General features: G+C 36.8%; 1 protein-coding gene across 2 annotated transcripts in view; it reads left to right on the plus strand.

Moving 5' to 3' along the window:
* WASHC4 (WASH complex subunit 4) overlaps window positions 1–15639 on the plus strand; it is a 41436-nt gene that overhangs the window by 16304 nt on the left and 9493 nt on the right. For both annotated transcript variants that reach the window (XM_040596838.1, XM_040596839.1), the window contains 13 exons: window positions 1434–1560; window positions 2874–2999; window positions 4284–4391; window positions 6118–6264; window positions 6382–6461; window positions 7339–7444; window positions 8267–8383; window positions 9326–9494; window positions 9630–9784; window positions 11357–11431; window positions 12274–12378; window positions 13924–14058; window positions 14819–14927. In XM_040596838.1, the coding sequence (XP_040452772.1) occupies window positions 1434–1560; window positions 2874–2999; window positions 4284–4391; window positions 6118–6264; window positions 6382–6461; window positions 7339–7444; window positions 8267–8383; window positions 9326–9494; window positions 9630–9784; window positions 11357–11431; window positions 12274–12378; window positions 13924–14058; window positions 14819–14927 (1559 nt within the window). The remainder of the gene's footprint in view (window positions 1–1433; window positions 1561–2873; window positions 3000–4283; window positions 4392–6117; window positions 6265–6381; window positions 6462–7338; window positions 7445–8266; window positions 8384–9325; window positions 9495–9629; window positions 9785–11356; window positions 11432–12273; window positions 12379–13923; window positions 14059–14818; window positions 14928–15639) is intronic.

Below are 15639 nucleotides of genomic sequence, written 5' to 3' on the forward strand. Positions count from 1 at the left end.
TGTCATGCTTTCAGAAGAATGTGTGTTATGTCACCAAAATAACAATGTTTCTGGCAAATCTAAATATTTGATTGTTTCAGTTCTTTATTTCCATACTTTCAACTTTTTTTTTTGTTTTTGTTTGTTTGTTTTTGTTTAAATAAGCTAGTGTCTAGTAACCTGAGCTGCTTTGTTTTGTATTAGGGCTCTATGCTTTCTATGTGTTTATGGAGGTAAGTCGCTAGTAGGCTTATAGAGCAGTTTTTCTTTGCTTGGTGATGATACTTTCTTTGTAAGCATTTATTTTGTTCATGACTGTTTTAATTGCTTGTTTAATGGTCTTTGAAAACGCTTCTCTTGTTTTGTGTTCTGCATGTAGTTTTCAGGTCAATTCTCTAAGTTCTTTCTAAAATGTGTTTAAAAACTAATTGAAATTTTTTTTAGTTGTCAACTTGAGGCTATTTCCCTATTGTTGTCAACTTGAGGCCCAATTGTCCTACTGCTTGTACTTTCAAGAAGAGACCGATACCCACCTTGCTACAATCTCCTTCCAGGCAGTTGTAGAGAGCAATAAGGTCTCCCCTTGGCCTCCTTTTCTCTAGGCTGAACAACCCGAGTTCCCTCACCTGTTCCTCATAAGACTTGGATGTGCAGTTTTAAGGATATTGCAATAAAATCCAGATGATTTGCATCTGCTGATTTGAATTCTGCCAGTAACTTTTTCTTGGTTTCTTACAAATTCTGTACTGCCTTTAATAATTGGACTGTTGCCTTAAATATGAGTACTCTTTAAAGTGTATTTTTTGGTGTCATAATCAATGAACTAAATAAGTTCCTGCTGTAACTGCTACAGTAAGTACTGTTGTACTGGCACAATTCTGTAGCATGGAATAAATAGCAATTTTAAAAGTGAACTCTAGTTAAACATTTAATTACAACTAGTGTGATCCAAGCAGAGTAACTTCTGGAGAATGCCGTTATTTAAGAGCAGTCCAGTCTGGCATTGATATAATGACAAGTTATATTTATGTGTGTATTTATATGTATGTGACAGAAATCCAGACTTGGAGGGAAAAAATTAACATAATGTGTAGGACTTTTTTTTGTCTAGTGTTTAGAAGCATTTTCTGGGAGTTTTATTTACTAGTTTCATCTAAAGAAGCATAGTATACGTACTGCTAAGAGGGCTATTTATTCTCTTGAAAGATAGATGGTTTTGACTCTTCAGGGTATGCTTGTACAGATATAATTGGCAGAGTAACTAATCCTTACCTGTAAAGAATTCAAGTGTAAATGAGTATGAGGCTCTGATACGTTTGGGAATGGCGAGTTACTATTTTGGGGACTTGAAGATATAACATATTTCCCTTGTAAGAATTTAAGCTTTGGAAAGAGAAAAGAAAATCCTCATACTCTTTTGTGAAGCAAGCGACATGTTTTGTTTCCTTCTCCAGAGATATGCAGTCATATTATGTTTTTGTGAGCTCGTGGATGACAAAAATGGAATCTATCTTGTCAAAGGAGCAACGCATGGATAAGTTTGCTGAAGATCTTTCTAACCGTTGCAATGTCTTCATCCAGGTGTGCAGTCTTTTAATGTAGTGATGCAGCAAACTGGTGTTTGGTGCAAGTTGTTGAACATAAAAAGAAATCAGATGTTTTGTGATTATCGGTGTGTTATTTTACAATGTGGGAATTCTTCTAAGGCTTTTAATGCCCAGGAGATATTCTTTTAAGTAAATCTGTAAAAGGTCTTTCCATAAGGCATATATGGAAAGTGAGTATGACTAAATATTCAGTGGCTAAAATTTTTAACTTTTCTCTTGAGTTAGGAAATCAGAAAGGCTTAGTTTCCTCTGTAGTAAAGGTTTTGGGTTTTTTCCTTTTGAGTTGGTCGTGTGTTGGACTGAACCAGTGTCTAATTTAGTTTTATTTAGCACAGTACATACTTCCAGTAAAGGTTTGTGTTGTTTTATTGTGCTTTGCCTAGTGATGGTACTTTGCAAGAATCTTACTACGTTCCGAGGCAGCTGCTTTTCTTTTGGCCTACTAACAGCATGTAGTCTTAATGTAAGATGCATCTTATTTCTGAATTTATTTTTTTGCTAGTTTTTATATGTATCTATCTGCCTGACAGAAATCTGTTGAGAATAGGTGCGTGATAGAAACATTATCCTGAATATTCCATATCTCAAGAATTGCATGTACTAGGATCTGTGGCTTTTATACTTCAGTTATTTGCGGTGGGCTTAAATTTTTTGCTATGTAGCAAACTGAGTTTCCTACACCACTTGCTGTCTTTTCCTAGTCTCTTTTTATTGTTACTACTTTTCCTTTGAAATAAGTTGAGTAACTTTTCATCATGCTGTATGTAATCAACCTTGTGTTTAAAATCTTAGCATACATTGATTTAGAAATAAATGGTTGCTTTTTTTATTGTGGGATGGGCAGTTCTATTTAGAAAGTGTAGAAGTGTGTAAATACTGTTAGTGTATTTATTTCATGGAATCTGGAAGGTTTAGACTACTTTTGTGACAGGCTGTTTGGGGGATGGGAATTGTTTGGTGGGTTGGTTTACAATAGGTCTGAAATTATTAGACCTTTGAGGCTGTGTGAATAATTCACTGATCTATATTTAATTTGAGTGGCTCTAGAAGAGGTTAATGATCAGGTGATCTAATGACTCGTAGGTAGTTTCATAATGTGTGTCCAATAAAAGGGTCTCATTCAGCTTTGGGATCCCAAATTTTAAGTGGAGTGGTAGGTTGTGTAGTGTGAAGAGGCAGAAGTTGCTATCTGTCATGTAAGAAAGAAAACAGTGAGGATTTTTTTGATTGACATGTTGTGAAAATAGTCTTTTCTCCCACACCCCCAACCCCTCATTTTATTTTTAGGGTTTTCTTTATGCGTACAGTCTTAGCACCATCATTAAAACTACAATGAATCTCTACATGTCAATGCAAAAACCTATGACCAAAACCTCGGTGAAAGCTCTGTGCAGACTTGTGGAACTTCTGAAGGTAGGTCACTGGATGAAATTTTTTAATTTTATGTAGACCTTTATAGAGGACATTGATCAAACATCACATATTAAATAAATATTTTTAAAAAAACCACCTTAACCAAAACCCACTGGCTGGGAAGTGTTTTTGCATGCATGGCTTCTTGCTCAAGAGTGGATTTGGTTAGAGAACATATTTGTGAGGCTAGAACTGATTTGTATGTAACTTCTAACTGGCTTCCTTAGTTAGTGTCACAGAATGATTGAGGTTGGAAGGGACCTCCGGAGGTTGTCTGGTTCCGCCTCCCCCTGCTGAAGCAGGGCTGCCTAGAGATGGTTGCCCAGATCTGTGTCCAGATGATTTTTGAGTATCTCCAAGGATGGAGATGACACAATTTCCCTGGGCAATCAACCTGTGCAGTGGTCGGTTACCCTCACAGAAGGTGTTCCCTGATTTTCAGAGGGAACCTCCTGTGTTTGTTTGTGCCCATTGCCTCTTGTCCTGTCACTGGGCACCTCCAAAAAGAGCCTGGCTCAGTTGTCTTTGAATCCTCCCTTCAGGTGTTTATATACATTGATAAGATCCCCCACTAAGCCTTTGCTTCTCCAGGCTGAACAGTCCCAGCTCTCTCAGCCTCTCCTCGTATGTGAGATGTTCCAGTCCCTTAATTATCTTCCTGGCCTCTCTCCAGTATGTCCATGTCTCTCTTGTATTGAGGAGCCTGGAACTGGACACAGCACTCCAGGTGTGGCCTTATCAGTGCTGAGTAGAGAGGAAAAATCACCTCCCTCGACCTGCCGGCAATACTTTTGTCTAGTGCAGACAAAGATACCACTAGCCTTCTTTTGTAGCGCACTGCTGGCTCACCTTCAACTTGGTGTCCAGCAGTTTCTTGCTTTTCTGCCAAGGTGCTTACCAGCTGGATGACTCCCAGTATATATAGGTGTATGGGATTGTTCCTCCCCAGGTGCAGGACTGCACGCTTCTAGTACGTTTTCCAAAAGGAAGATACTCTGTTTTGAGATAATTTCAGAAAGCAATGGTGAACAGAACTGTGCTATTTTTAAAAAGCAAACCAAAAAAGCCAACAAAATTTGTATCAGTCCTAAAACTTTTTGACGCTCCTGAATAGTTTGATTTTCTCAGTTTCTAAGGTTTAATTAAAATTGCTACTAACAGTACATCACGAAGTGGAAAGTATCTCTGTTTGCAGTGTTGATGAGTCACCCATCATAAAGCCAAATTCTAAAGACAACGATTTTGGTAACTACATGAACTGTTGTGTTTTGGGGTTGACTTTAGGCAATAGAACACATGTTTTACCGAAGAAGTATGGTTGTGGCAGATTCTGTGACACACATCACTCAGCATCTGCAGTATCAGGCTCTTCACTCTATTTCTGTAGCCAAGGTATGTAATTCAAGTTCTAATAATTAATCATCCTATCTAGGTGTCTAAAAAACGTGTTAATTTAAAATGGGAAGTATTTTTATTTACTTTTGCAAAATCTGTAGTGTAGTCAATTACACTGTCATAGTCAACCTCTTTCCAGTAGGTCAGAGCTTTGCCCTAAAAACTGTACAGCATAGATGGTTATCTGTCTTTGACCAAGAATAGCTCCTCTCTTCCCTTAAACTGCTGCATCTCTTGTCGTGTTCCTCTTGTGTTCTTTTTAGTTTTTATTTCTAGTGATTTTCACAAACTGACCTTTTGTTACTTTTTTTCTGATGCACATTCTTAAAGCAATCTGTTATAAGTCTAAGAACGTCTTGTTAGTTATGTAATCTTTGTCTGTTTGGTGAAATAGCAGTGGTTAATACATGATGGCTTACCGGAGACTAATGCAGACATAAGTTCATTGTTTTGCTGTGGGGTAAAATATCTTATGATGATGAGACACTGTAATAGCTCTGTATTATGTGTCTCTGTAAATGAGATCAGTTTACTACCTGTTTTGCTTACCAAATCTTCAATTTCTGAAATCAGGGCAGATGGGAAAATGAGATTTTAGTATATCTGTTCTGATGTATTACTGATTGTTTTATTCTTTCATCACATTCAGCAGCAGAATTATAAAGGACATGCTATTGATATCAGTGCAGCTATTAAATTTTCCTTTTATTTGGCTGTAATCTCAATTTTATTTATCTGGCATCTCCATGTTTTCTAGCATAAGAAAAAACCCAAGTTGTACTTCCCGAGTGAGTTATATATCGGGAGTAGCATGAACTGAAGAAGTTCCAAGCTTCAAGCTACTAAGAAAAACTGTTTATCTTCAAATAAACAGTTCACATATGTTTAGATAATTTGAAAATGTTATGAAAGTTATATCTGTAATTACATTGCAAATTATTTCTAAGTGCATAGAAATATGCCAAGAGTTGTGTATTAAGGGCTGTCAAAGAGAACACATCTGTGAACAATACTTAGTATTTTGATGACTACTCAGAAAATATGTAAAAGGCAGATGCTGGTAAATAGAAGGGTTCATTAGTACTAATCTTTTTTTATCTGCACCATTTCTAAGTGGTGTAAGGTCTAAGGCATATACCTAACACAGATTTAGCATGTAAGGTTAGGAGCTTCATGTTGAGCATACTTTCTTAGAACTGGGAGAGGTTTTCTTTAACTCTTCCGTGAACCTGTACATCTTCTGAGTTATGCTGCTACTCACAAATGTGTCTGACCTCAGCTTCTTAGCCAGAAGACTTGGTTCCCTTCATTTGTTCATGCAAAAGTGTTTGCACTTAATCTTTCTGATAAATAAGAGTTTGTAGAAAAGCAAGTTATTATTACCATGTTTATACGTCTTCTGGCAATTCAGCTGTAAACTGGATTTTGTTACCAACAACACAGTGATTAAAAATAATTCAAAACATGCAGCTTGCACAGTATTTGTCTACTGCATGACCTGAGCAATGTTCATGCTGAACTGCATGTATTCCAAGTGTATAGATGGGTAATACCACTGAATTGATAGAGTAAATGAATCTGGATTAATTTAGCTCTGTTCACAAAACACGCTTTCCAAAAATACTCAATTTATGACAAATCCATAAGCTTTGGAAAGAACAAGTAAGCTATTGTTTTTGGGCTTAGGTAACTTTTCTCTGAATTTCTATGTCTCTCTGTCAAGAAAAGAGTCATTTCTGATAAAAAGTACAGTGAGCAACGCCTGGATGTCCTCTCTGCTTTGGTGTTAGCTGAGAACACCCTCAATGGGCCAAGTACAAAACAGAGGCGACTAATTGTTTCCCTTGCACTAAGTGTGGGAACACAGATGGTAAGTGCTGTGATTATTCCAGACCTTTACTTGTTTGGTATAGTATCTTATAAAGAAATATAATCTTGTCTTTTTTTGTCCCTCCCCCCCCCCCCCCCCCCCACTTCATTTGCACAGAAAACTTTTAAAGATGAAGAACTCCTTCCCCTTCAGTTAGTTCTGAAAAAACTAGACTTGATCAGTGAACTTACAGAGCGGTAAGCAGTGGCACATAATACATAGAAGGCAGGGTAGCTGCCTGTCACTGGGGGAGCTGGTTCTTCACTGTGTGATTTTCAAAATCTGGTAGCTGCATGCCGGTGGTTATTTTTGCATGTATTGTAGACCAGGGATGGACAAAAAGAATTCCAGAGCTAAGCCTGAAGCTTGCTGGTGTTTGGGCAAGTCATGTTTTACTTAACTGTTGCCAATTAGGTAATCAACTTCTCTGAGTGTTTAGAAATTCTGTCACGTTCTTGGATGACTTAGCTTTATATTAAGCTAAAGTCTTCCTCTTAACCCAAACCCAAAAGTTATGAGTTAATACCAGTCTGTCTGGGAGATCAGTCTGTTAATTCGCATGTGACACCATGTTTTACTGCTGCTGTAGTTTCAGTGGACCCTCAAGTCATGTTGGCCATCTGAAAGCCAGGTGGATATCTGGGTTCCATTGCATACAAACACCTTCAGCAGATGACCCATGGGATAAATTTCTGGGATGAGTGAGCATTGTACACAGGTTGTATCAGGAGAGGCTTGTTTCTCTTCTTTGACTTACAGGAGAAACTTGGAATATATGTTTGACCTCTAGGCTACTAATTGCATGGTTTAATTCTTTCAGAGAAAGAGTAAACCTCTTTTCTAAAGCAGGTACCTTTTTTTAATAAGTAGCCTAGTGGAAAATAAGAAATAAAAAGTTCTTTATTAAAAGAACTTTCTTTTGGAGGACAATGCATCTGGAACAATAAAGTCACCATGTAAAGCTTAGGCTCAAAAAGCAGTTGTCGTTAGTTTCAACACACTAAAATGAATACCACTGTGATAAAAGAATGGCTTCTTGCAATTTTGTGACTAATATGTCATCTCTTATTCTAGAGTTCGAGCACAATGTGACTGTTGTTTCTTATACTGGCATCGAGCAGTCTTTCCAATCTATTTAGATGATGTGTATGAAAATGCAGTTGATTCTGCTAGACTGCATGTAAGTAATAATGTTAGCAACTTTGTTTAACAAGCCACTGTAGTGGGAAGGATTCAGAGGAGAGGATGAAGCTTAGACTGAAACTCTTAAGGGGAAAAGCTCAACAAACCAAAAAAAGTAAAACCCAGGCAAAAGTCACCGAGGCAGAAATTTCTCCTTAGTCTGGAGGATGTAAAAGCAATCTTTGTTGTAAGTCTAATTAAAGTATATCTGTTGATTGCTCTAAAAATCTTAAGTTGCTCATCTTGATACTGGGTCTGTGTGTCTCTTTGTTCTTCTCTTCATTCATTCTAAACTGAAATTAACACCTTTGCTAGACTTGAACATTAAATGCCTTTGTTCCACATTGTGGTTACATATTTCTAAAGCACATATCACTAAGTTCAGTGATGCTGTGTGGGATAGTTGTCCTGTAACTTTTATCCACCCCTCATCTCTTTCCCCCCTCTTTGAAGGGTGAAGTGTTTGCTGCAGAAATGAATCATGCTTTGGCATACTAATCCTAATAAAAATCAATCATCTGTTCCAGTGTTGTGTGTGCCACGGTCAATTACAGTACTAAAATGAGTATAGTGCAAGGAGTTTCAGATGAAATGACTAATAATTATGACCTTCCAGCAAATGGATTAGTAGCAACTAAATACTTCAGATGAACACATTAAGGACAAGGAGACTTCAATGGGGTTTACAAAGTCTATTTTTAATAGAAGTGGGAAGACTACTGATTTTGATTTGTTTGTTAGCTTTAAACGCTATTTGAGATGCTTGTCATCTTGAGATGCTGTCAATCTGTTGGTTAAGCATAATAGTTTCTTTTTTCAGTATATGTTTAGTGCACTGCGGGACTGTGTACCTGCTATGATGCATGCAAGACACTTGGAATCTTACGAGGTGCTTCTGGAATGCTATGACAAAGAAATCATGGAACTGCTCAATGAGGTAATTTGTTGTGAATAGAAATTAAAGGCAACACTGTGCTTGGAATATCTTACAGGCCAGCATCTATTGTACCAAACTTAATATGATCTGTAAAAATAGCACAAAGACCTTTGAGATTGAAGTATTTTAGTAAGTGAGAAAGTGTTCACTGATGATTTTGGTTATTTAAGACCTGTTGTTAATGGTATCTGTGTTGGCTGGGAACACGAAAATACTGCAGTCTAAATTGTGTAAGTTGCAAAACCTCAGTTACCAGATTTGTCTATGTCAGATTAGCTTCTGCTTGTATGAATGCCTCAAATAAATGCTACTATTCTTAGCGTGTGTTGATGGCTTTTAGTAGTGAAGGCTTTGTAAATGTAGTTGGCTTTTTTAGTGAATTATTACCTAGAATTATGAAGGATGTTTGACAGAGAAAATGTGAATTCAGATTTTCCAAGTCCTAGGTTTTAACCTTTGAACCACTCTTTGTTTGACTAGTTTAAAACCAAACATTACATATTCTGCAGAAAATCAGGTGATTTGCTTATTGCAAGAGTCTTCCTTACTGATTTAGGTCTTATTATTATCTAGACAGAGAACCCTAAGCCTAGTTCCCCTTAAGATGAGAAGTGAGAATACTAAAGTTTAAATTGTGTTAAACTCCTATGTAGAAGTTTTAATCATGTACAGAATGGCATTAGGCAGCTAAACCTTTACTTTTTCTGAGTTGTATAGCTTTTTCTTCCTATTGTGTACTAGAACAAGAACAAGGGAAATAAATATCCTTCTGGTTTCTAAGTATTGATTTATTTTGATTTGTGTGACCTTGCTAAAGCAAAGCAGTCTTCATTAGTCTGATCAGTCTTTTGAGACTTTAACAGAGATGTTAGTGCTGCTAACAGAGTATTGTAAATGGATACTGAAAATTACTTTTTTATTATTATTTATTTCCCTGAATAGCACTTGCTGGACAAGTTATGTAAAGAGATAGAAAAAGACCTGCGCTTATCAGTTCATACACACCTGAAGCTGGATGACAGAAACCCCTTCAGAGTTGGTATGAAGGATCTAGCTCACTTCTTCTTTCTGAACCCAATACGTTTTTTCAATCGATTCATTGACATAAAAGGTGAGGAGTTACATATTTTCTTGATTCCGTTACTTTCATCTCTGTTACACTTTGGCTTAGTGTATCTTTTCACTTCTTTCCATGCTTCCCTAACTAAGTAGTAGTATTTTAGTTCATCCTTCTATGTGTTTGCAGCTTATGTAACTCACTATTTGGACAAGACCTTCTACAACTTAACGACTGTAGCTCTTCATGACTGGGCCACCTACAGTGAAATGAGAAACCTAGCAACTCAGCGCTATGGTTTAAGTATGACTGAAGCCCATCTTCCCAGCCAGACTCTGGAACAGGTACAGTGCCCACAGGATATGAATATAATTTGTTCCATTACATTGTCATACTAGCTAGCTATTCAAAGGGCTTTGTCATTGAAGTAACAGTACCCAAGAGTAGAGAACTGTTTGGGAAAAGTGACCTTTAATTTCTGGTTGACTTCTGAGACAGGATCTTTAACAACCTTTGGAGATAACACCAGCATCAGTCAATTTAATGTTGGATTTGTGTCATTCATTTTTTAACGTAAGACTTAATAAAATGAAATCGGGTATACAAAGTCAGAGGATGTTTTCTTGAAAATTTAGTATCAGCAATGTAGCAAGCAGTACATCTGGAGTACAGCTGTCACAAGTCTGGAATGACCTTTGGTTGGTAGGTCTTTTCCCTGGTTTATTACTTGCTTCTCAGCAGGTTCTTTAGTGATCATCAAGAGGAACTGTTTCACAGGCTGCTTATCAAAGACTTTGGGACATCTGTGCTTAGCTTAATAGGAGAGTGACTCAGAGCCTCCTAGAAACTGCTAAACATGGTTACATACAGAGTAAAGTTGTAGTTTCATCAAGTTAATTGTGGAGGCGTTCACTGTTACAGGGTTGGTGCAAAGGAAACACAACTTGCATATTTCTGAAGACTTTCCTTCAAGAGTTTTAGTATCTTCAATATTTTTGGCAGTTAGCTTCATTCCCTCCTTTGGGTTAGCACATGGGTGAGAGCTCTTAAAAATACAGCCTCTTGGTTTTTTGGGTTTTTTTTTTTTTTGTAACATTCATGATGGCAGTGCCTTCCTAAGTTGAAAGAGGTTGTAGAATTAAGAACTGTAGCTGCCTTTTGGTATAAAAGTGCTGTGGATTTGTTTCTATTTCTGGCTTTGGCTTTCTCTTGGCAATATTTGGCCATCGTATTGTTATAAAGAATTAAATCATTTCACACCATCAGTTTCATAACATTCATTCTGGTGCGAGCTTTACTTCAAAACAAAGACACCCTATGCTTCATTCCCTGCCAGCCCCAGCAAAATCCTGATAAAAACCTTGGCACAACTGAAAATAGAGAGGATGCTATTTATTGTATACACTCTATGCACAGTGATACCAAAGGGACTCCTTAAAGCAAAACAGTTGTAAAATTTGTGTTGTAAATACAAAACTTCAGTCTTCTAGACAGGTTGGGCAAAACGGTATCAGAAGCTAGCTAGTTGTTCTGTAACAATCTGTGTGTCTGTAGAAATCTGCAAGGCAAGATTCCATTTTCTGGAACCTGAGGACAACCAGATCTCCATTTTTTTTTTTTTTTTTTTTGGGTCAATTGGGGTTTGTAGAATAGACTGGAGGATTCCTTACTTTTGGGGGAAGCTGGAAAAAAACAGGCAGAGGTATAAATATTAAAACATGAGCTGAGCCTTTTTTCTCATCTAAGCATTACAAAAATTGTTAAAAGATTCTTCATTTTGTGAAGTGAAAGCATTACTTTCTAAAATGCTTTCAAATAGCTACAGAAATAGTATTTGTGTGCCTTAGTAGTTAGGCATGCTGGTAGTTCTTGAGAATTGGTATTATAGTAATTCTCAATAGATAATATTGTTTCAGGGACTGGATGTTCTGGAAATCATGAGAAATATTCATGTTTTTGTATCTCGCTACCTCTACAATCTGAATAATCAGGTAAGGTATATCCCATTCTTTTTTTTTCTGGATTTGGGTCTGATTTGAAGGCATTGAGAAATGCGGAGTATACATGTTAAGAAAACCCCAAACTGAACATATGTAATACTAAGCTGTGAAATAGCTGTTGCAGCTCTAGAAGAACATCTTTGGAGGTGCTATAGATATGTCTCAGAGTATGATCTCTAAGCATATGTGGAGTATGGTGTCCCAGTAGGATCGTTCCGTGTCAGATATTCCAGTGAAGCTTGGAGAAGGCAGCAAGGATAATTGGCTGCTATATAAGGACATACTAAGTGCATGATTTTTCAACTTGAAAAAAGAGTATCTGAAAATGGGTTATTAAAGAGATGAAGCAGTGAATGAGATGGAGAGCAAGTACAGGGAACAATCCTTTGTGGTTTCTCACAATGTGAGAATGAGAGGCCCACTAGGAAAACAAGCAGCTTCCTTAAAGAAGAGGAAGTACTTGTGTTCGCAGCACATAATTCAGTAGTGGAGCTCATTGCCATGGTATATAGCGGGGCCAAAAGTACAAACAAGTGCCAAAAGAGTTTAGACCAGTTAATGTAGGATGTAGTTTTAATAAATACAAGACTTGGGGTGCAACATCTGCCTTGGAATTGTTGAATCACCCACTTTGCAGAAATTGGAAGAACCTACCAGATAAAGTTTATTGTATGCATGCTGTGTCTTCTTGGTGGTTTCCCTATCACTTGTTATTAGCTGCTCTCAGAAATAGACTATGGATTACCTACACTGGTAATTTATCACGGAATCAGTTTTGGGTAAATAACTTTCTTTTTCTTGCACGCCCCCTCCCCCCCACCCCCGTCTCCCAGATCTTCGTTGAAAGAACAAGTAATAACAAACACTTGAACACAATCAATATCCGACACATTGCTAATTCAATTCGAACTCATGGAACAGGAATCATGAACACAACAGTGAGTATCTTTTGCACTGCTGTTGGATTATTATTTTTTTTAATAGCACACAAGTCTCCAACCTCTTGCATCTCCTAATAGTTTATTTGGTTGTGCAGTTTTAATAATGTGATAATAATGTTCTGTGTGTATTAATAAAGCAAATCAGTTCTTGGACATGATACAAATCAGTATCACAATCTCTTGGGACTTAACGCCACTTCCAGCTGTTACATAGAAGTTAATAAAGAGATCTAAACACATCAAAGAAGATATAGGTGTTCTGGTGGGACTCCAAATTTCATTAAAGATTATACTACTTAACTGGCACAGTAAAATATTTTGATTTCTAAGATGCCTGCTTAGATTAGCACGCTCTAAGTTCTCCTCGTTGACACGAGGTAGACAGATAGTTTTGCCGCGGTTAAAGCAAATCTTGAAGAAATGCTGTAAGTTCCTCTTGTAATCATTAAGTTTAAGAAGCATCAGCTTTTCAACTTGTAAAATAAAAGCTACAGATTTCTCATCATTTATTGGAGGACTGTGACTTCTTACTGCAATTGTTTTGATGATGTCTGTAGCGTAGATGGTCATTTTAACCAGCCAAAGGCATTTACCTCTTTGCAAGGTAGATAAGGGCCCTTCCTGTGGCCTGCCTACTGCAGCATGAATGTGTCATGGTTCTCAAGTTTGGATATGGTGCCAAAGGTATTTTCAGGCTGGGGCTTCTTTCTACCTCTGCTGTTTTCTTTTTCCTGTTCTTCTGGCCCTATTAAAAAAAAAAACCCAAACCCAACAACAACAATAAAAAACTAAACAAAAAACCCCAAAACCCCCACACCAAACAAAAATAACCCAACTTGCTGAAATATTGAACCCACTCTCAAGTATTTTAAAAGTGGAAATTATTAGGAAAATAAGGTTTTGTGGTTTGTTGCGCTATTGGAAATAACTTTGCGCTATTCTTCTGAGAGTAGGGACTTCAGTTACTAAAAAAAAAATGCAGTTACTTACATTATTTCATGGTGATGTAGATCTATTTACTTCTGATTTTGAGTAAAGTTATTTATGCAGACATGAGATGTAACTGAGATGTGTAGGGTGGAAGTGTGCTTCTGCCTTATGAGAAAGTGTTTCAGAAAACTTTGAGGAAGTGAAAAGGTTTGTCAGGAGGTTATGCAGATTCCGCAACTTGACTGAGGAAGTTGAGCTTCTTTGCTCTTTTCAACCTGAAAAGTTTGTATTGCTTCAAAAGGTCAGTTACAAGATATTCCAAACATAAACTAATGGCTTTGTAGGGCAGGTCATTGAACTGAAATAGCAAGCTTGTCCCTTGGTCCTTCTGCCCTTCCTGAAAGAGAGTAGGCCTTCCAGGAGAAGGGTTTTCTTTACTCTTTTAAACCAGTGAAATGAAAAAGTTAAGTAGAGAATAACAAATAGAAGTAAACTAAGTAGAGGGTTCCATATAAATACAAATTACTCGGGAATCTACTGAAAACAGGTTGCTAGATATGCTTGTTACTTTGCTAACTTTCTTGATTTGACTAGGGGTTTTTTCCCTTCTAGGTAAACTTCACTTACCAATTTTTGAGGAAAAAGTTTTATATTTTTAGCCAGTTCATGTATGATGAACATATCAAATCCAGACTTATCAAAGACATCAGATTCTTCAGGGAAGTCAAGGATCAAAATGATCACAAGGTATAGTAATTCTTGAAGGATTGAGAGTAACTTGGCTGAAAGAAGTGCTACTTTCATGTGACTGAAGGTGTACCAAACCATAACAATCCTATTATTCAAATGTGTATTTCCAGAAAAAATGACAGCTTTTGTCCTAGCAAAATGCAGTGTTAAAAATGTCTGTATTCAGAATGGCTTTGTTTCATTCTGGCTGCTCTGTAAATAGGAGGTTGGCTAAAATAATTTTCTCAGTGACCTGAAAACAATGATTTGATGGAGCCATAGTCTATTGGAGGTTCTAAACTTTTGGTCCAAATCACGCTTCACAGTTGTTGTTAGTTTGGAATAATAAGATTATTCAAATTTAATCCAAAATGATGTAAACATGTAACACATATTCCAGTATGTGAAGTTTTGGGGTCTAGGGTCTGATTTTTCCATGCTGGAAAATAGATTTCTCAAAAATGTGAGACAGTGTATTTAGTAAAATAGACTGTCAGCTTCTTTGTATGTCAAGTACTTATTTCTTTTAGGAATACTTTTTCATTCACAGTTAACACTTGTATTTCACTTCTCAGCTTGCAAAAGTGAATTAATATAGAGAGGCAGGTGTATAATGTAAAAAACAAACAAACAAAACCCCCCAAAACAACAAACCACAAAAAACCCAACTGTAGATGGTAGGTAGGAAGATGTTACAAATAGAACTGCATTGACATGGTGGAAAAAAAATTAAAGATAGGTAATTATTCTTACAAATTATTCTAAAATATTTTTCTAGTATCCCTTTGAAAGAGCAGATAAATTCAACCGCGGCATCAGAAAACTTGGAATAGCCCCGGATGGACAGAGCTATCTTGACCAGTTCAGACAACTCATAAGTCAAATCGGTACGAAATCCTATCTAAGACAATGTTATAAATGTTATGAAATAGAAGAGATCTTCATCGTCTAGTAACTGAACTTTTAGCTCAGGCTAAAACTAGATTTAATGCCAGTTGGATGGAAAGTACTTCATTTGTATGCCATGCAAAATAAATGCTCTCATTTAACTACACAGAAATGGCCCTTGCATATCTCAATCTAAAATATAGCTACAGCTTGCACATATGTCTGTTTCCTTTAAGTTCTTCTTTTCTTTGTGACAGAACTGACTTTTACCCAGATTGAGTGTATTTCCCAGTAAAAAAACAGTATTCTTAAGTTCATTTTTTTCAGAAAATAGCCATATATCCAGCTGAAGTAGCTTTGAGTGATGCGTAATACTACAGTGGTATTTACAGCCATTGATGCTGTGGATGTGCAGGACTGATCTGAACTTGGAAGTATTTAATGTGCCCAGTGGAAACAGTTTGTACTATTTGGCCCTTATCCTATCATAAAAGTGAACACGATCTTGCTAGGTGATGCATTTATGATTTACTTCTCTACATAGACTTTTGATACCAGGGTTCAATGTAACTTTTTTAACTTGGCTTTCAGAACAGTTTCTTTGTGAGAACTATATGGCAACTTTAATTTACACTTCAGAGCTTGTAGGAGTTATGAAAAGTGTGTGTATTTATGTAATTATGAATTGCTTCCTTGTTTTTTCTTGTTTTT

The sequence above is a fragment of the Falco naumanni genome, chromosome 5 (assembly GCF_017639655.2).
Source record: "Falco naumanni isolate bFalNau1 chromosome 5, bFalNau1.pat, whole genome shotgun sequence".
NCBI lineage: Eukaryota > Metazoa > Chordata > Aves > Falconiformes > Falconidae > Falco > Falco naumanni.